General features: G+C 38.2%; 1 protein-coding gene across 4 annotated transcripts in view; it reads right to left on the bottom strand.

Moving 5' to 3' along the window:
* Positions 1–22,556, bottom strand: part of INPP4B (inositol polyphosphate-4-phosphatase type II B) — a 294,823-nt gene that overhangs the window by 69,447 nt on the left and 202,820 nt on the right. For all 4 annotated transcript variants that reach the window (XM_075150076.1, XM_075150074.1, XM_075150077.1 and 1 more), the window contains 3 exons: positions 18,049–18,157; positions 8,891–9,068; positions 3,252–3,464 (listed from right to left, as the gene is read on the bottom strand). In XM_075150076.1, coding sequence (XP_075006177.1) covers positions 3,252–3,464; positions 8,891–9,068; positions 18,049–18,157 — 500 coding nt within the window. The remainder of the gene's footprint in view (positions 1–3,251; positions 3,465–8,890; positions 9,069–18,048; positions 18,158–22,556) is intronic.

The raw sequence follows: 22,556 nt of genomic DNA, 5'->3' as shown, positions 1-22,556 counted from the left end.
TTCCCATCAGCTGCTATGGAACTAACTGGATGGCAAGTGTATTTGCAGTGTGAAAGAAGAAGAGAAACAAGGTCTCTGGCTCCCTGTCATTGCTGCTTCTTTAAGCTCAAAAGTCAAGCCAATGACAGCGAAAGTGGAAATCTCTAGCAGGGCTTGACCCCGTTGGGACAAGGCAGACTGGGACGAGGCAACGGCACATTGACATCATCTACTTCTTCCAAATTTCAGAAGCCATTTGGGACATTAAGGAGTCCCAGCACATGTAGTTAGGTGTTAGTAGTTAGAAATGGCCATAGTCGCACTTCTCTTGCCGCCTCTGCTGTGGCACTGGCAGGCGTGCATGCATGCTCATAATGATCTCCGTGGAAAGCTGGGCACTTTTCTTAGGACATTTAAAAATGAACCTGTAAAATAATTCTCCTTCATCCACCCAACTCAAAAAATGTAATTCATTTCCACCGGCTCTGAAACTATCACAAAAAGGCAATTCAACTCCCTCATTTCAGAGAGCAGGAGTGGAAACTATTTTCCTGTCATTGCACCTGACTGGATGTCTTCCTCCTAAGCACTGCCGGCCGGTGGAGTCCCAGAGGCTGTCTTTCTGTTTTTAAAGGATTCTCAAGCTTTCTAAATTCACTACAGAGCTCCTCAGTAATCTCTCGTCCTTCCATACACACCACTACAGTTGCATGCTTTACTTGTGCCAAGTATGACACAGCAACTGCATTCCCCAGTGCCCTGAAGATACTGTGTCTCCTTCATGTGGGTTGATAGCCATATATTACCTTAAGGTCCTTTTGAGGTATGCTCATAGATAAAGCAAATATCTTAACTAAATGTGCACGATTAACACCCTCTTGGGATGTGACAGTGCTTTGGAATGGAATATATCATACACAGGTCAGTATTTCAGACCCATGCCTGAGTACCATGTCAGTATTTGTACACAACTTATTGGAAATGCCATTTTATCTGTTCTTTGTAGCTCCAACCATGTTAAGTAGTCAGTCAGAAATGTAGAGCAGAAACAGCTCCAAGTGGCAAGGTGCCCACCTCTTCTTGTATTATTCATGACAACATGCTTTTTTCTCTGTTGCAGGGAGGTTCTAGGATAGCAGAAGCAGCTGGCAAGAGAAGAGAATATCTACCCAGAGGCAATCTAAAATTCTCAAGTTAAATATTTTTCCTTCAACAGTAATGCTTTACTACTGCCTACGTGCAGTGCACCAATATAAATAGCTCAATCCATACTGCTGTCAGCTACTCTGGCATGAATATTTGTACTTGGTATCAAAGAAGAGAGGTGCAACACAGCATTGCAATTGAGAAGGCGGCTTTTTGGAAAACACTGGTCACTCAGTGAAAGAGCACCTTGCCCAGTTAAGAAACTGGGATTATTCCTTAAAAGTAAGGGTGGATCCCACCAAGGAAAGAGGGTGGATCTCACGTAGTTTTCAAACACTGCCTTGAATTCACTTTCGTGATGGTCGTAAGGTAATGCAGTCATTGGAAGTGGATGGAACAGGGTCAGCTTAAAGAGTTGTTGGACATCTCTGGTTTAGATCTCGGGTGAAACTAAAATTGAAATTCCGATTGTAAAACGCAACTCTAGTGCTTGATAACAGTGTGTGGGGGGGGGGAAACAACAAAGGAGGATATCGTACTGCATACAAAGCAATGTATCTCAAAGTTTTTTTCCTTTATAGTTGACTTTCAGAGTAGATTAAGTTTTTTCAAATTTTACATGCATTTATTCTTTCTCTTTTCATCATGCTAATGACAATTTGATCATTAAAATTAGCATTATTCATTACCTTCATTGACAGAAAGAACTGAAAAATAACGGAAACCTAATCTTTCCAATTTAGAAAAATAAAATTTCTCTAAGATTTATACTGTCTCAAGTTTGACAGTGACTCTGACTCAGTTTAACTCAGAAAATACTTAAAGATATACTTAATTTTAATCAAGCAGGTAATCTTACTAATTCAGCAGAACAAATAGATACACTTTAAACTAATGCGCTTATATGTTTTAACAGATGAGGCCCAAGCACCTGGCAGAAATAAATTAAAAAAAAAAAAATTAATAATGACATACAGTAAAGCTAGCTTCTCTGCAGAGACGGAAGTACTAAATTAAAATACAACTTGCACAAAAATGTCATTTTTCCAATGCAAAATTTCTCCCTTTTATCAAATCTATTGTGATATTTATTTTTCTGAATGTTTCAACAGCTGGAAACAAACATTTTGGCTTTCACTTCAAGGAAAGAAGAACCATTCCAGCCCCTCAAGTTGTTGAGAAAACATGAAAAAGTGAATTCAAGGCTCTAGAACCAGAAGACAAATAGAAGAATGAGTTAGTTATTTATTGTTTAAATCTCATGACTACTTAATGCATGGGGTTGGAGATAATAGTCTTTTCTCTAGAAGAAATATATTCTTCTTCCCTTGTTTGTGGTATGGATAAAAATTACAGTCCAGGTGTAAGTACTGTAGCTCACACAAGCTATTAATTATTTACAATAGAGATTAATATGCTGGCATCCTTTATATTTATGAGAATACAGTGATGAACTGAAAGTATGAGCCTGAACTGAATAAAAATAACTTGAGTTTAGGGAATATATAACAAAGAAGCAGATCTATTATGAACACATCCACCAAAATAATTAATTTACAAAATCTCAGCCATATAAATAATACAAATCTTTGAAAGATATGCTAAGAATGTTAAAATATGAAAGCCATGTTTAATTCTTTTATGCAATCTCAGACATCCTCTAAGAACAGAGTCTAAGGGAAAACAGCTCTGTTTTGCTGAGGGTTAATTCATGTGTATTTGAACTATTTATATTCGGTCTTGGGGGGGGGAAGTAAAAAAAAAAAAAAAAAAAGAATTTTCCCTTATAATAGTATATGTTGTTCCAGTCTCCTTAAATCTCCCTAACTAGCAAAAAGAACTCGAGTAAGAGCAAAGAAAGACTATTTTCCTGTCTGGGCAAGAAGATATTCATCATCCTCACTTACATGCACAACCAAGCAGTCACACAGAAGCACACTGTACTTAGGAAAATTCTTTCAAGTTAGTTTCAAAATACACAATGCATCTGAAAAATATTACTTCACAGTTTTGCACTCCTTCCCCCGCCCAATAACATGTGACAAGGACACTTAGGGCTTGTATTTGTTTATGCTGATTTGTAGGGTTTCGGATTGAATACCAACCAAGAGTTTCTGACTACTTACCCACTCTTCCTCATCATATTCAGAATGATGGGGTATAGAGTCCTGTCTTTTAAGCTGAGAAGGATGATCCTGATGCTGTAAATCACCCCCCTCTTCTGCACTGTTTCTAGGCACAGCTGGTTTCTTGAGGACACAGCCAGGGCGGGCTGTGTATAGTGCTAAAAGGGCACTTCTGACCAGCTGATCCTTAAATGCATGCACAAATAACTCTGTCTAGAAAAAAAAATAATTGAACGAACAGGTTAGACCAAAGAATGCAATACTGCAACATAGCTATTATAACACTGAATTACCCTTAGGCAGAATGAATATTTGTTTCAGGCCAGCCTAAGAGGCAGAAAACAAAATAGACCAATAAACGACGAGGAAAAATTCAAGGGTTTTTGGGACATCATCACATTCTACAATCCCATTGTTCTAAGGATTAACACAGAAGTACAGTATCTGCCATAGAGATCATCATCTTTTCACACAATCCTATTTTATTGGAGTTCCAAATTTTGCCTGCAGAGACGAGCCTCTACAAGAACCAGTTCCAAGAGTAATCAACCACAGCTCAATAATTTCCGAATAAATGTCAGATAAAACGTGATTAACAAATTTAAGGATCATCTTAAATAAAAACACACCACTCTACGTTGCTGAGATTGCAGTATCTGCAAGAGCAGTGTTTCAGAGAGAAATTTTGCTACGTGTAGGTGTCAACCCAGATATCAGGGCAGGTGATGACACCTGATTTCTACCTTTATTTTATTTATTTTTAAAGAAAGGAAACCTTGAAGTAGTTTGTCCAGACTCTCTGAAGATGTTATTCAATCACCGCATCATTTTTCTAAATCCTTCTTGTTGACTGCAACAGCTGCAAGTTTACCATATTTTTTAAAATCTCCAACCTCCCTGCATTATTTATCTCCCTTCCACCCCAACAAGAAAAGGAAAATGCTTTCTGCATATGGTCTTTAGCATCTCTAGACTCTGTCTCCATCCAACAGCGCTTGCTGATGCCACCAGTCTGCCACACATGCCCACCTCCTGCCGTCACACACAACATGTGGCCCTACCTCCGCTACTCCTCTTATTTCGGAGGCTGGCCTATTCGCTCCATCAGCTGACGCCACTTACTGAACAGGAGAGAGTGAGGTGCCAGGACACGTCCCCTTTCACTACAGGCTGGTAACCACTAGCAAAGCCGCGGTGACAGACAGCTGGGGAGAGTCACAATTTGGGTTACTACAACATCATTCAACAGGGTTCATCTGTCGGAGCGGGGAGAGCACGCACCCTGTCGCTACACCACATCCCACCCCGGCTGCTCTAGCTCCTCTCCCCGGCCAGAAGCCCAGGTTCACAGGTGATGATGAAACACTGCTTGGCATTTCTTTCACAGCACAATTACCTGAACTTATTTATCCCGGGTCAGTGGGGTTTAGCTGCCTTCCTATTTACCCAGAACATAGTGGATTGTCATGTGCAGATTTAGATGCTGAACTGCCTTTGTGCACACAATCTTAATTAAACAGGCATGCGGAAAAGTATGTAGATAAGAGTGAGAGCAACCAGCCTGAACAAGCAGTCACACAAAGCTAGGAAATGCTAGAAATAAAGGTTGCCCGGCCAAGCTTCGTTCAGCCCTTTCACACTTCTTATGCAAAACCTGGAGGAGAAGTAGCAAAAAACCCCAAGCCAAACAAGTTTCAAGTGTCAGCATCTATCTTCCTAAGCAACTCTTTCTCCCAGCTTCTGCACTTCTTACTTCTAAGTCTTATCCCATCCCTTTTTGCTAGTACTTGCTCCCCCTTTTGTATGCCTCTACTCCTACTCAACTGATTTTCTTGCTTTTCTGCCTCAATACCCCCTCAAAAGTTCACTGACATTTAGACCATAATGCTCTAAATAATGGATGGTTTTCTTAAAGCTCCAACTGCTGGGTTAGGTACCTGCTTGAGAAGTTTCTGCTTTTTACCATTTTCACTATGTTTAGGAAAAAGGTATTTTTGATCTTTAATGGTTGCACATAGAAAGGCTGAAAATTTGCTGCAAATAAAACTCAAAAGTCTTAAAAAATAAGAACCTTAGGGATAGCTAAGCTAACTTCTGATTTCTTAAACCAACATCAGGACTTCTTTCAGACCTGATTTGGGATTCTTCAGTGATTAGGCTTGGCAACACTATTCATCTCCCTGGCAATTTTACCAGACCCATTCTGGCTCCTCCTTACTAACTTGGTGCCTGAGGGAAAGGGTGCTTAAACAGAGACAGTTTTCTTACATGTACCCTCAGGACTGCCTCATGGTAGTCCTGAACTGCACTGTTGGACAATTTCAGCTTTCTCCATTTCCAACCTTCACGTGGTGCATGCTCAGAGAATACGTAGTCTTTGGGGAATATTGTTAGTAAACCCTACCATTCTTCTATAAAGAGGCAAAGTGAGACTTGCGGAGCTGTCTTTTCTTGCACGGTAACAGCAGAGCTCCTCTTCAAGACTGTTCTACAGTTCCCCATCAAGAGAGTCCAAACTACTTCACTTGTCTGTCCTTAGAAATGACAACATCATGGTTTTGCTGAGGTTTTGTACCTCCCCTCCCTGCCAAGGTCTGCTTGAGATCATTTCAGGTCTCTGCATCAGGCATGGTAGACTCAAAAAAGCTTTAGGTTTCAGAAAATTGTAAGTAAGGAAGCAATGCCCACTATGATTGGAATGTATGTTAGGTAACTATCTGAAAAGTTTAAGTAATTTAATTTAATACAAATACTTTATAGGGAAAATTCATTTTAAAAAGCAAACTGGCATGGAAACAAAGCTCCATTTTTTCATATAGAGAGTAAAATGCTTCTGTAATTAAATTCCATTCAAGGATTCCATTGGTTTAACAACAATCTACATTTTAACTACATTTTCTTACAGCTCAGTACAGCTAAATTTGCAGAACATCACTATTTATAAAATTGTATTGAAATCACAAAACGAGTCTATACAAAGAAATGAAAACTTTGCAAATTCTTTTAGATACTTGACTAAAGAATATTTCTGCAAATGAAGATAGGCATAGCTGGAAAATGAATTTATCAAGCCTTCTGCAAGCTGCAAATACTGATACACTTGTCGACAGCTAAAGGCTTCCTTAATCAATTAACTGAAAGTGTTGATAAAAGGTTAGTCTCAGGAAAATACTACAGTAAATTGCAAATCATATATGGAGAAGTAAAACCATGCTTAATATGAGAAAATAAGCTCAATTTATGAAACAGCAGTGGAATTATTTGATTTAATTTTCCACTTTCAATGCAGGCAGCCGGTCCTTCCATTTCTAACACAAATACCTAACAGTAATTCACATAACTGATAGCTCAGATATACTGACTGCTACCTAATGTTTTTAGAAAGAATTAGTCTATATATCAAGCTTAACATTATCTTAAAATAAGAAGTGATATGCTTTTTAATAAACTGGAGGAATTTAATCACCAGGCAAATCATTTTTACGACTTCTTCAAACAGCTGTTTAATTTCTAAATTTCTATCAAGTTAAAATGTAAGAGAACATTTCTTTTTTACATACAAAAATTATACAAAAGGTGGGAGAGCAGAAGCACCTCATATGCCTCAAGAATACAACTAGGCATGATGTAATCCTATCCAGAAGAGTATGCCAGCCTACCTCAAATATAACCAGGGGCAGTCTGTTAGTCTTGGTTCTCCCACACTGTATCGGATTATAGAGATAGGTTATCTCAGGATATCGAGATGATGCTTTGTATTAACCATGAGGGATCTAATTGCAGCACCGTGTGGGTTTACTCAATTTGGGTTTTTGAAACTTAATATAGCCCTTCCCTGAAGTTTTTTCTTGGTCTTTCTTTTCCTCTCCAACTCTCTTCCCTTCTTTACAAGCAGCTGTCCCTCCACACTAACTTCCTCAGCAATGGCCCCACTCTTTCTCAATTATCGTCTCCTCCTCAGAGTAAATTTGGGAATAGACAGAGAATTCGGGAATTCAACCGTTCATGCAGCAGTTGTTCAGACAACTGGAATTCATCTCTTCCAAACAAAAGGAGGCGGCTAGATATGGGCTGTCAGGTGGACTACGTCGGGTGAGACTCCTGCTTCCGCTTCTGGGAACCTGTGCTCATACACTAACCAGCAATTTAATCCTGGCCCTGAAAAGTTGATATGAACATATACAACTAAATCACCAGCTATAAATTTAAAATACCCGTGACTTTTCCAAACTGAGTGGATTGCCTTTTTTGGCCCTTTTCTGTAGTCGGACTCTCCAGCAGGCCATTGAACTAAACCCAACTGGTTCAAACAGTGGGTTAGCATCACAGCTGCCTGCAGCCACCTCCTGCCAAACAGGCAACAGTGGGGAAAGCAAAGCAAATCGCTACAGCTAACATACAAATTCCTTAGCAATCAGGTCTTGAAGCTTCAGAACAAGCACTTTTTTGTTGATCTGCTTTACTTATGCATGCATGTTTCTTCGAACTAACTGCTAACAGAGCCGCTTCACTTTTTCTATGGGCAGCTAGAAATGGCCTCTTCAATACTACATGGAAAGGTACACTATCATTGCCACAACCCCCACTCTCCTAAATTCCTCCCTTTCATTTCCAGGCTGAATTCTACTTTTCTACATATCCCTGACATTCACAGCAACTCCAGTGTTCTCAGAGTTACTGTGGATTTACACATCTGTAACCGAGAGCAACGTTTATCTCCCCCGTGGCTCCAATGCAATGCCTTCACAGCATGTGGCTGAGCTCAATATTCAGATTTGAAACTCTCCCATTGAACGATGTACTGCTGGGATAATAGTGCTCAACAGAGCACGGGGGTTGCCACTTCCCAATAGCTGAAGATATATGGAAATGGTTATTGATAGTGTTATTAAGCCATACTGAGATCACATTACAGAAGGTATGGCCCATGAAGCGATGGGAAACTTTTCTCAACCCCTCTGGTCAGAGCTATAGTGCTTAATATTTTTATAGGATAACATATGCTTTAAAGTACTTCAGACTTCAGCTAATCTCCAATATCACTCTGTGAGACAGGTGGAAAATATTATCTTCCTTAATTTAGAACTAAAGAAACCAAGATGAGGAAGAGCCTACAGCTACAGAGGAATTTAATAGGACAGAGAGGATTAAAATTTGAGACCTCCTGGCGCCAAGTTCCTAGCTTCTCCTTCCAGACTGCATCACCATTTCTGATCACGCTATTATTCTAAACCTTATGCACAAACCTGGCTTGAACTACCTCCCACAAGCAGTAGTTTGAAGTATCACAGAAATAGAAATAAAATAACGGTTTATCATACCACAAAATTACTTACAATAATCTGTTTTTGATAAACCCCAGTATGTGGCCACTAGAGGATAATAAAGACACATGAAACTAAATTAATTAGACTTTCAAATAAAGACAAACTTTATAGATTTCATTAATTTTCTACATGGAAAGCCTACAGAAATGCTAAATAATATTCTTTTTCTGATAGCAACATTTTGAAGCTTATTTTAGCAGAGCTTATTTAACATTTCCTGATGCTATGAAAGTCAATTTATGCAGAAAAAAAACCCAGCAGTTAGAGACTTGGTTATGCCATTTTCCATTGCAGTGAAGATTTGAATCTTACTTTTTCTGAAAGCATCTTTAAAGAATTCTTCAAGCTGTCTGGAGAATGCTGGCTTGCAGAATTAAGCAGCAGGTCTGCATGGCTTGATATGAGAGGTTGTAGATGATTGATGTTGCTGAGAACTTCTTTTGCCTTGGCTGTGTTTTCAGGTGAATAGTAAATACACTGGTATCCAGTACTGTAGTAACAGAGAAAGAGTCACATAATGTCAAAATCATTTCCGCTATTAATAACAGTGCTTAATGTGTTAAAAATCTTACCACTAGTTTTGCAAAAAAATGACAGATACCTGAACTTCACTGATATAATTGAAATGTTCCTTCCCTTAAGGGTAAAAACAAATCATTGCTTGAACAGTAGAGGACAATGGACTGCCCACCACCAAACGCTCCAAGTAGTATACTGTTCAACCTAATCATCCCTCTGAGTGATTGATCTTAACGTAAAAAAAACAGATTTTTACTTATTTATTTTAAAAAGTATAATTCTGGAGAAACGAAAGGTTTGACCAAGTCAGGTAATAATCACAAAGAGCGTAAGGGTCCTTATTTTTCCAACTGAATTCCCCATCACATTATTAACTACCTCACTAAGTCTTTCAAAATGAGTCATTAATGTTTAATTGATCAGCAGCCCACACTATGTTTTGATTAGCATCAGTGACGTCCAGGAAGTGGTGATAACCAGAGTTATTTCCAAAAAAACCCAGGTGTCTAATTGGCAAGAAAAGACACAGAAATGGGGTATGGGAGTTAATTACTACAAACCCACACAAATGCATACTGCAAACTTCCTACTTTCCTTTTAACTGTTCACAAACTACTGCAATTCTTTTGCATGACTTCTTTTCCTATCCCTCGTTTTTTCCCCCAACACTTACTAATTATGCAATATTCTTCCATACCATTATTCCAAAAAACCATTTCAGACAGCATGCACACACCTGCTGGTTCTTTGCTGTAGCATACATCTCCCCACCTAAAACTTTTGTACGTAATCCTTCCCTTTTTAAAGCCCTGCTTCAGTCTTTCAAAGAAACTAACAAAAATCTTTTGCAGTTTCAGATTAACCTGTAACGTTAACACAGGAAAAAACATAACCAAGCAACTCCTGGAACATTACCAATGCCAGAGCAATGTAAATGCTACTCCCCAGTTGCATCTGTATGTATGTCCCTTCTTCCTTCTTGTGTCTTTTCATCATACATCCTTCAGTCTCTTCCACCCTTTCCCCACTGATTTAATTTCTTTCTTAATTTCACATATCACGATCTGAATTTTGACACTCCTGAAATCCTTTGAACTTCACGCATTTCTTTTCATTCCAGTCTTTTTCCAGATCTCTTCACTCCCCCTTTTCCCCTTTGTGTCTTCTAATGTCCCTTCCAGTTTCTCCTCATTAGTTTTCCACAAATTAGAAATTAAATTTAATTCAATAAAGGACATACGCAACACAGATTCAGAAGTCCAAATGAAGTTACTTCCATAACACTCAAAAGGCTTAAGTCTTTTGGTAAACAAGGATAGATTCAAGCAGTCTTAAAATTAAGCCTCTTGCTTAGATACTTCGCTGAGTTACAGTCCCAAATTCCACAATACCCCATCCTATTTTTCTGTCTCTCACTGATGTCTCCATTTTTAGATACAGTTCTTTGCAGAGGCAGTCAGGATGAACAGCGAAGTTTGCCATGATCAGTCATGCTACCAGCCACACCAAAATTACTGCGCGTCTCCAATTCGCAGTCCACTATGTGGGTTGCTAGACTGCTGAGTGCACAGGTCAGAATTCTGAGTATTTCAACAATACCAATCGTATAAACTGCCTCTCCTAATGAATTGGGCAAAAAAATCCCTGTCCACCTGAGAAATGAGGAAACGGCCACCGCTTTGCCTTCAAGGTGGCAACAGTGGTAGTGAAATGAACTTCCAAAGTCAGATCTCTCTCTGTATTCACTGCAACTCTCAAGCTGTCAGACTCAGTAGACAGGGCAGGGACAAAGAGTAATAGTCTATGTTAATTGTAGTGAAGGCATAGTCTTAAAAGTCTTGATACTTCACAGCGCTGAATAATCTTCTCTAATTCCCCTTCAGGCTTCTCCCCCCCTTTATCAAACAGCCTTTTTGCAGGCTGAATCTGGCTAACACTGTTATCAAGCCTACCCTGCACATACTCCTTTCTGGGATTCCCCTCAGCCTTTAATTCCCAGATCATTTTCACTGATCTCCCACAACTCTAAGCTCCAGTGAATGTTGCAGCAGAAAAGCTACAGACAATGGTATAAGAAAAGAAAGAGGGGAGAGAGATACTAAACCTGTGGGTAGGTCTCATTCTAATACAGTCAATCATAGCTTTTAAATAAAGGAAATCTTGAAGAGAGAATGACTCTTTCTTCAGAATGAAGTGTTCTCTCAGGTCTCATTATTTGGCTAATTTTAACACTTCCTGAACCCCAGAAAGCACGAGATGACTCCAAATATTCCGTTTCTTTCAGAATTAGAGGGCAACTTCCCCTCTCCCCTCAAGAAAGTGAGTAATTATTTTTCAGAAGCAACATGTTTGGGAGTATCTGAAGTTTCTAATTGTTGTGTCTCAACACTGTTGCATCTAAGATTACCCTGAGATTTTCTGTGGCCTTACCATTCATGAAAAGACATTACTACTTCCAATTAACTTATAATTGGAAATTAGTTTCCTTATAAATAACTGGTTTTAGAGCTTGCTGGCACATATAGCTATGGTATATAAGTAGTATTACTTAAAAGAAGCAGCCACCAATAGAACATATAGAGAAACTTTTTACAGGTGTCCTAATGCAGAGACTAGGTGAAAGGAATTACAAGTCTGAAGAAACTTTTGCATTAGGGCAAAGGCCACATGGGTAGGTCCAGTGCTGGAAATCAGCAGCACTACAAAAATCTACCTTTGATATGTAAAATAAATTATTAGTCATGTACCCTTTGAAAAAGTCTATAATAATGTCTTCTGGGTTAATTTTCAAAGTTTTCACTAAGCATATAAAATCATACTTAATCACTTCCATATATTGGCACCATCATTAACTATGTACACATGACTGCCAGTGGTCATCTCAGTTTTAAAATTGCTTTAATGACATTGTCATGTAATTTGAATAAATATTACATTGACTACATCTGCAGTTTTAACTCTAAATTAACAAAGTTTTTGCCTGAGAATAAATACTGCAATATGCTAAATGTCTAATTTTTAATGACACTCCGAGTAACTCCACTCCTGCTGTTAACTGAGTAATTTGTGTGACTGAGTTAAATTGTCACCATCTGGGACTGGGTTAAATTCTTTCAACAATGAACATTTGACCTCGCATTTTTCACGGTCAAAACCACAGACATTAACATCAAGAATACAGTTAAAGCATACACAGCAAGAACATCTACCCCCAGATAACCTCGAGCTTGTGTACATTACTGAAGATACCAACTCAGTGGCTTATTTATGCATCACATGTATTCTGTCTAATGTGGGAAGTTATGATCAAAAATAAATTGATTACAGAAAAAAAACCTGAGGACAATTCACTGCCTCAGGAAATAAAACTAAACCATATGATCAGTGCTGAGGCTTTGAAAACAGGCCTGAGAGAGTTCAGAAGTTTGAATTATTTTTTTTTATTTCCTTAAGATTCCCTTGCAAACTTGGAAATTCTAACTTTGAATACTGAAGAAAATGAAATTATGTTATTAGTTCTGTCTAATCTTTCTTTACTTATGAAGTCCAAATCTTCATGAATCCTTATCTTGAAGCAATGGCTAAGGCTGTATGCACAGAGCTTCTCTTGCTGCTCTTCTATTTCCTCTTCATTCCTAACTGACCCCTGGAATAACTCCACATCAACTGGTAATGGGACATGAGTTTCAGTGAAAGGAAAGGTCAAGATGCCCTTCATCAGCCCCCTAGAGACCTAGGTAGGACAGATGCCAGATGCATAGGTGAATCTCATAGTGAATCTTCCTAGGAAGACTCACGTCAGGAAGGTTGAATGCCTAGGGAAAGCCTTCCACAGTTCTTCAAATTAATTTCAAAATGTCTTTACATTGGTGGAAAGATGCAAGTAGCCTTTAACATAGGGGAGAATCTTATGCAGGGTAACTGAGCATGGTTCTTATCAGAAGAAAAAAGGTATTGTGCCTCAATACCAGCCTGAGTCTAAATGGTGCCTTTCAGGGGACCCTTTTCCTGGCAGCCTGCTGAAGTGCGCGTTACAAGAAAGGACGGCCAAGTCAGGGATCCGCTCTCCTCCTTCCGCTCCTAGAGTCCATCTATCTGGAACAGTTTCTTGCTCTCCAGAGTATATGGTCTTTTCTAACCTTCACACGCAAAGCTCCCCCAACTCCTCCTTCTCTTCTTTTTCCAGCCCCAGTCCCCTTTCTTTTACGCCTGTTTAAGGAGGAAATGCTTCTGGCAATTCTGTCCAGAGAGCCTAGCGGCTGGAAAATACTATGATGAGATTTTTATATCTCAATTAACAGCCCAAACTTTGGCAGTTTTTCAGCTAAACTTCCAACAACCTTAATACGTTGATTTTATGGTCAGTGAAAAACGTTCATCTCCATGAAGTCTAATCTCTCTTTCTCTCACACACACACATAGATATATACACACACACACACAGACGCAATAAAAGGGAAAGTGAGCAAAGATTAACGTCTCTGTGAAAACTGCTATGCATGCTGTGGTTTCCCTTCGAGAATAAAGATTACAATTAGATCAAACACAATTCATTATTATTTCAACACCTCTGGGATTTTCTGTGAAACAGTACCATTTCAGGTTCTTCAGACAATGGAAATGGGTCGAAGGTTATGAAACTCAGGTAATAGGAACCCTGAAGATCTCAGTGTTAATAAAATCTCTGGTAACAAGTATGTTAGTGAAGGAGCACACCTCATACCTTGACCAAAAATCTAGGCCTCGTCAAACAAAAAAGGGTCCTTTTAGACAGTTCAAACCCAAATTAAATTACTATGGCTTTAAAAAAAAAAAAACCACCACAGAAAATCCTTTTCAGTACTATTCCAGCTTTAAGCTTGTGCTAATTTAAAGCAGGATCGTTTCTAAAGAACTTGCTAGAAATGGTGTACAAAACCATAGTGAATCACAGCACCTAACGCAGCTTGTGGGCCACCTCTGTTTTTCTTGATGGTTAGTACTGGGGCATTAAAAATCTTGTAATCATAAGTCTATGTGTTTTGGCTAAAGCACAGATCATCAAATTACATTTTAAATAAGAAAAAAAGTCCTTGGGGTACCTTGAAAGTGATTTATGAACATTTCAAGCAGTGAGGCATTATATGGGTATAACTTACAAAATGTCTGCCTTAAACGTTCCTGCACAACAGAGCTCTAAAAATAATAATTTGCTGTGCCATCTAGACTGATGAGAAGACAAGCCCTTCTATTTGCTGGAAGGAGAAGTAATCTATACTAGCAGGCCAACAGAAGACTGAATCTGAACAACTGACTGACTTTCTCTTTTAGCTAGAAATAAGGAAGGAAAAAATAAAAAGAACAAACCAATAGAGCATCATGAAAAGAAATTCTAAAATAAATGTATATCATACACAGATAATTAATATTCTGCAATGATTTAGCACACCTTAATCATCACACTTCAATAATTTGAATTTAAATGCTATCATGTCTAAACAAGATTAAAAAAACCCATCCATTGTTCTTACTGGTCCTATGAAGTTCACTACTAGCTACTAAAGGGACAGACACACTAGAGTCATGCCTTCTAGACGTGCCTGATGTTTGTAGTGGTAAAGCCTTTTATCTGTCTCTTTGTTGCAGATAAAGAACAGTACAGATTGTGAATGGGTTATAAAGCAATGGGAATTGGGTTCAGATCACATACCACTAAGTCTTGTTTTTCACCCGAAAGAAAAACTTTTCTCCCTCTTATTTGAGATTGTATTTTTAGAAATTCACCTTTTTTTTTTCTTTTAATATGACTTGCTTGGTGGTAACAAATGAGAGAAGAATTGCAAAAATACTGCATTTTTTATAAATATTATTATACAATACCTTCCCCTCTTTTGTCTGCACAAAAATGTATATTCTATGTAATAGACAATATGCCAGACCTATCTTCAGATACACATTTTCCACATTGTTCTGTTTGATAAACTTTCATGAAACGTATGTTTCACTCTTGTTTTAATTTGGCAATTGCAAATACAATTACACTCTTGCAAAGTGGGATATAACCTTGCTACCAGTTAACAGTTCCTCTTGTCTGTCAATTCCACAAGTATAGGTTTGAGCAAGGAATATTTTGCGCTATGCTGACACTGTTGAATATTTCAATAAACTGTTCTAATAATCAGCCTGAAGGTCAAAGGCATGCAAGGCATTCTGTCATGTGCACTAACAACGTCTTGAAAGCTACTGGGATTGGCTTCAGAAATAATCTCTTCCCACATCTTCCTCTAGGTCTTCAGCTCAGTTAGCCTAGAGGAAACAGCTGCTAAATCTGCATTTTTTTCTGTTCATTTTATATTCTGACTGATATCTCAAGGTGCCACTTCTTCCTTCAACCAAATCTTCAGAAACGCTGCTCCCATTGTAAAACAGAAAATTTAAATTGTAAAAGCTGCCCCTGGAAATGCTATGTGTCCTCAAAGCATCCTCATGCAGTTAAACAAACAGGTGCCTACAAAATAAAGTTGTCATTGCCACAGTGAAAGAAATTTCTCCGTGGTAAGAATGAGAATGGTCCTTTTGTGTATCTATTTAAAGTAGACGCACTCTTGAATATTCAAAATAAGTGAGATCATATTCAGAGCTTGCTTTCTCCTGTCTTTTGACTCATACAAGTTCTTCTAGTTGAAGAAAAAAAAAAAAAAAACCAAAACCAACCATGTGGAGTTTTCTCTGAGCTGCCCTCAAAGATAGAAGGGAAGATGAATTTTGGAGGTTTCTTCCTTTCTACTTCATGGGAACTCATACACTAAGCGACCTTTTCCTCAGGTCTGGTAAGTGATTCGCTAAAAACTGCAGTCCCCTGTTTTGCGTGCTCAAACCTAAGCTTGTTAGCCTGACTCAGGCTCTTTTTTTAGGATAGTAACATAATTACTCTAGTTATGTCATCCTAAAGACAGACTTTTGCTCTTCCAGGGGAACAAAGAAACACAAAGAAAACTGCACTGTCAGAGTAAAGGTCTAGTACCCTGTCCTTAAAAGTCACCAAAATACAGGTGCTTCTGAGAGATGCAGAAAAGTTTAAGCAGCAGGGCAAATACAAGGTGATGTGTAGGCACTTGGAAATAGGTATGAAACGCCTTGATAAAACCTGCACAAAGCTTTACCCAGTGCTCCTGAACACAATCCTCTATCAACCTAGCAGTATATATGGTCTGAGTCAGTGAAATAAGGGCGAATGAAAATGAGAAGAGGCTGTGCTGCGCTGAGTATCCTTTGCCACCCTAGCCTTTTGACACCTAACATTGCACAGGATGCAAAGAAAGGAGTCTAGCCCATCACCTTCTCCTCTCCCCTTGTTATGAGCAACTAAGAAACAAGGGTATTGTCTATTCATTCCCACGAGATACTGCAGTATGTGTTCTCCCAGGAAGAACTCAAGATTAAGACTAAGTTTCTTCTCTATAAGGCATTTTCCCTTTTTTCGCCAATGAACAAAAATCACAGATAATAATTTCAAGTTTGCCTCACAGCTATCCTCCGTTTTGGGAAATCACATTCTGCCAATGTGGATATGCTGCAGGACCGTGCAAATGAGACATGGTTTATTTTCTGAAAGCTGACCACTGTGAGCACTGGAACTGCAAAGTTCTTTATATCACTTATGACTTCAACTTCTTCTTATGAAATATAATAAAAACCCACTAAATACTATTGCAACTATTTTAATCGGGTAGTTAAGTAGCAGATACTTTAAGAAATGTCTTCAGACATTTCCTTCATCAGGGAGCATGTACTTCATAGGCCTTCATATCATGGGGATAAGGCTGCCTATACCGGGCTGCCAACAGCAGAATAGGTACCTACTGTTCACACAAAGTCCATTCATGTGATCAATGATATTAGTGTTTCATTGGCAACTTTTGTCACCAGAGGTGGCCAGGGTAATGAAAGAGTTTAGAAGATTTAACAGGGGTTTTATGCCATGCAGTGCAAACAGAAAAAATAATTATAATACAGTTTTCAAAGCAAATATATCTGCTGGGTTTTGTTCAGTTTTAGCATTGACGCCAACTTGTAGTCAACCTAGAAGTCAAGAGTAGACTTTTATAATTTCTCCTTTTATTCTTTATGATACTGTACCTAGGAAACTTTTTTGAGCATTGAATATATTGGAATTCATTTTCTATGGAGCGTTGTGGTGATTTAGATTAGCGTACATACTGTACTTCCTGCATTCCCTTTCGAATGCTGTGCCACTGATTGCATGGGGTTGGCACAGTTAGTCCAAGCTTTGAGCAGTCACAACTATGGGTGCTGCCAGTGTCAGCTGTGGCTGCTTGAAACTTCTTAACAGCCATAGCAACAAACACAAATACGTCCAATTCTTAGTTAGTAAAATATGGAACTCACATTTCCGTACATGTTCAGTGGTTAACAAAGCATTTGAGTATGGCAATAAACTGAAACCCTAATCAAGGCCTTTATCTTTGCTTAGTCTCATTTTGGCTTTGTGAAGAATAAGAAAAAGAGTAGTTTCTCATTTACTTCACAGGCGTGCTAAAAATATTTTTTGTTTACATATGCCCAGGGCTGTCAGAAATGAAGATGCTACCTTAAGCTACTGTTTCTTTATTGAAAATTTGTCTATAGCCACTTTCCACTTAGCACAAGAATTACCGAAGAGATATCTCATTCTGAACAGCATGTCTTCAAGCTGATATTCCTCAAGCGTCCTGAAATATGGGAAGGAAATTTCACAACTTTGAGTTTGTGTTCAAAATAAGTAAACTGTGCTTCAATTTTGCAGTCCAGCAAAGCAGGGAAGTGTTTTATGAATGCATCCTTGTCCAGTCCTACTAGATTTTAATCTTCCATGCATTCAGCAGGGTAAACTGTTTTGTTACTCAGTGAGCTCATAACATTTTAATGCAACTTCAATGTTATTTTCCCAGGCAGTTTACAAAAATACTTACTTTCGTCTTTCCGCCTCAAATTTACTCAGCAGTTTTCGGAGACCACCATTCTTAAATCCTTGGAAATGGGCTGCCGGGGCTCCCACGGTGATGACATCATACAGAGCATCTGGAACAGGAACAGACAAGCACAGAGATTTGCATGTGCCTATGCCCAAGGTATGGCAACACTATGATATCTACTCTACGAGACGTGAGGACAACAAGTCTGTATTATTTCCAAGGAATAATCGAGAATCTGTGTCTGAAGGAGGCCCAAGAGCTAATCAGTCTTTCCATACAGTCACCTGCACACCTTAGAAAGTTTACCTGATTTATTGCTACATCTAAATTATATGCCACAGTGTAGAACAATATTCTAGCTCTGCAGTTTACAAAGCTGCCAAGTAAATTGGCCCTTTGTGTATTTCACTTTATTACCCCTTTCATTATTTAACTAGTCACGTTGAGATGCACAGATTCATGCATTTTAGAGTCGAAAGAGACCATTATGATGGAATAGTCTGCCTGCCTGAATAACACAGGCTACAGAATTACAGCTAATGATTCCTGCATCAAGCTTATGTCTTCTGGTTGAGTGAAGGCATCTCTTTTTTTTTTTTAACAAAAAAAAAAAAAGAAAAAAAAAGACATCTAATCTTGATTTAAAGACTTCAAGTGACAATGAATTCACTGCATTCCCAGAGAAGTTGCTCCAATGATCAATCAATCTGACTAGTAAAATTCTCTACTTTTTTTCTAGTTTGAATTTGTGTAGCTTCCGCTTTCAGATATAATTACCTGTTTAATGCTAAATTGAAGAGCTGTGTTCTATGACATATACTTACTTTTTACATATGCTTATAAACACAGAGCAAGTCAGTTGTTTTCACTTGAAAAGCTACCAGAATGGGAAATAAACTATACTATTGAAATTTTTGCTGAGACAACAAACTGTTGTTACTCTCTGTATGTACCTGATGTCTTGTGACATACATGATGAACTTTTTCTATGGGTGTATGCTTACAGAACTGAAGATGAAACACCTTTTTTAAAACACCTCTCAATTTGTGCCTGTGATTGAATGTCAGTGCAGAGATGAAGATTTAATTACATCCCATACCACAATAATTATTCCTTCGAAGTTTAAATTTACATTTGCACTAAGCAGTACCTGTTTTATAACCAAGCTCACTGGAGGTATAAAAATACAGGTCAGAATGCCTCATTCTTAAAACACATTTCTAAGGGAAACATTAGAGGATTTTTTTTGTGAACTATTTTATTCATCAAGAAAGCTTTCCGTGTAAATTAAATCTAATCCTCTCCTAAAATAGAACTTTTCTTGCATTCTGATGATAAATATCCCTAAAAGCAAGAACACTGTACAAATGATGCACAGTTAATGAACTATGTTTTACTTGCAGAGCTGAATCTCAAAGCATATTCGCTCAAACTGATTTGAACTCCAATGAATTGGTGACTCTTCAATTTCCACTTAAAAGGAAAAGTGACATAATTTCATTAGCCTCAGGTGAGCTTCAAGATTCTTAAATAGCCCATTCTTTCAGGTCTTCATTGAGATTTACCCATAAGACATAATCTTGGGCTATTAGAGCTCTGTCGGTACTTGACAATAAGAAGTTCCATTGCTTAAAACAATGGTGGCTTGAAACCAAAATAAGAGATGAACCCATCAGGTTAACTAGATAATAGCTTCTGAATATGTTTACAGATAACTCATGAAACTACATTTAAAAGACTAAAGCCTGATGCTTTTTCCGACTCTGTTTTAAAAAGAAATAGTGACCCTGCTTATAGCTACTTTGGGGAGAATTTACCCAGAAGGAAGCTTTCATTCAGCCTGCGGCCTCCTCTTGCACAGTCAAGGAGCAGCTGTCTGAGCACAAACTCTCCCAGAACAGCTGAGCACCTACCCCATGCAAGCGAACATCGGAGAGTGAGGGTGGCAAAGAAGAAGAAAATGTCTACAACCCTGGCGATGGGCACGGGGCAGTCTCACTCCCACCTTCCAGAGCACAGTACACTGGAAAGTGCTGCAAGACTCGGGGAGGAATGCCTTGCGATATGCTCCATTTACACATCCGTGCAGCTCCTTGCGAAGGACGTGCAGTGTCAGCGTGAGTGCACTGGTACAGGAATGCTCCAGTAACTCAGAACCATCACCCGCTTCAAGAACAGACTACTGCCGACAACTCTCTACAGTGGAGACAAAGCTTGAAATGCAGCAGAGAGTTGTAGGAGCTGTATCATATTGTCAGTTTGCTCCCCCCAAATTATTAATTAATAGATGTTAAAAAAACCCACAACCTTTCCTCAAATAATTACTTCAGAATTTGAAGGAAGAAAATGCAAAAGATTAGAGTGCAAGGAAATTGAGCTTTAAATCAATCATCATTTCATACTAATTATTCTGACTCAAAGATACACTCACCTCCTACTTATAGAAGTGAAACACTAACACCAGTCACACTCTCGCCAACAACCAACAACTCCTTCACCGTGCAGAAATATAAACTACCTGCTCATCAGTCCTTCCCGAATAAAACACAGACTTTTTGCAACATGATGACATCCGCAGTGGCACGGTAGAAGTTCCACAAACCTAAGCTTTATCAGACCAATTTAAAAGAGCTGAGGGATTTTTATGTCAAGCACTGCTCAATCTCAAATTTGAAGCAACCTGCTTGCATTCACAGGAGGCAGTCAGTGTCTCACACTGGCCAGAAGCAAAATAAAAATCTCTTCAGTCCACCAAATTTATTTAAAACAAGCACACTTACGTATAAACAGGGACAAAAGCAAAGCTATGGCAATATATAAATTTAACTTCTGTAGTTAATGATGAAGAGAGCAAAATGTGGTGTTTATCAAATGGATAGGGATACAGTTATCCCATAATGAAATAGGATTTTTCTCAAAGCTGTTCCTACTGGAAGTTTAAACATACACGTATTTTCTATGCGATGTCAGTAGCCAGTAACAACCTGAATCAAAGTTCAGCAAAAGTAAACCTGTTATTGAACACGTTGAATAAAAAAGCACTTAGCCATGTGCATAAACATGATAGATGGGATTAAAACCTATCTTGCATTCCCAAAATTAAGATATCTGACAGTGTAAGGGTTAATGACAGCTTTATGGCTCATCAGCTTGTTTAATCACCACCTCTGTGAATGTTTAAATGCTTTCTTTTCTTTTTTTTTTTTTTTTTCTCCTTTCTTTCCTCCTGTCAGTCTCCTTCCTGGAGACAATCTTCAATTACTTTTGTTATATTTATACTATAGTGCTACCAAAATATCCTAAACATATTGAGGAACCCATTTTGGATATAGAGAAATAAAAAGAGCTCCCCATAACTAAGGCGTCAGTCTTCCAAAAATATGTGTAGGCAGAAATTCCCTGATTTTAACACAAGTTCCCTTCTTTACTAACGTTTCACAATCTCTAAACTTGAACTTGAGTGTAACAAGAACAGTGTTATCTAATTCTCATGTGAGTGGAGTGAACATTAGCTAAAGAAGAAAAGGAGAGTTTTATAATTTAAACAAAGTTCTAAATTTAGAAAGTGATTCTAATGTTTATCTCTTTCTGTACCCTTTTCAATTATGGATTAACCATATGCCACAAGCAAAGTGGTTTTGAAGGAGAAAGGAGAAAATTCATTACAAACAAAACAAAACTCAAGTAGTGTAAAAGTTGTGGGTGATTAAGTAAGTGGCATATTTCGTTCCACTTTTTTATTTAGCAAATAAACATACAATGCCCTGTTCCCAGAGAGGTTTTCTTGAAATGACATGAAATAAAGGTTCTGGCTACCTGTAGTCATTACAAATCTAAAAATGCTTTTGAGTTAATTAAATAAATTCAAAACATCAGCTAAATTAAAATTTGTGCTGTCATATCCCATCACTATAAATCCCCATCTTGTTAAAATGTTTGAAGGCACCGTTGTTTAGTAAAAGAAATAACAAAATATTGAACCAATACAGTATCTAACAGATGATCAGAAGTCCCTGTGTCCCAGCTCGGAAGTGGGTGAACATCACCAGTACACAGAACAACACTCCTGTGATTACTGTTTATACTTACTATTTTACAATGTGCTTAAATGCAGAGTGTATTTACAAGGCAAAAACCCTACAGACTGTAATTTCCATCTTTCTACAAAAAAGAAATTTAATAGATCTCAATTTATCAACAAATTATTGACTGCACTATGATTTGCTCATATGTATGTATCAATATAATCTTTTATTTGTAAAGGATGCTGCTAAAACTATATGCAAGCAGCAGCAACAGAATTCTGTATTAAACAGAATCGCAGACGACATTCCAGAAAATTATCCCTCTTTCCAGAAGGTATTAGAAGTTCACAGTATTTTCAGCATAATAGTGAGATATTTGCACTTAACACTAAGCAAATGCCTATGTGGCACAGTGTAGCACTGAATAAGCTGATTTGGGCACAAGCAGCGCTGGGCTCATTAAGGCTTCGTAAGAAATA

This window comes from Calonectris borealis, chromosome 4 (assembly GCF_964195595.1).
Source record: "Calonectris borealis chromosome 4, bCalBor7.hap1.2, whole genome shotgun sequence".
Lineage (NCBI taxonomy): Eukaryota > Metazoa > Chordata > Aves > Procellariiformes > Procellariidae > Calonectris > Calonectris borealis.
The sequence above is the reverse complement of the archived record's forward strand: the minus strand, read 5'-3'. Positions and strand labels throughout refer to the sequence as shown.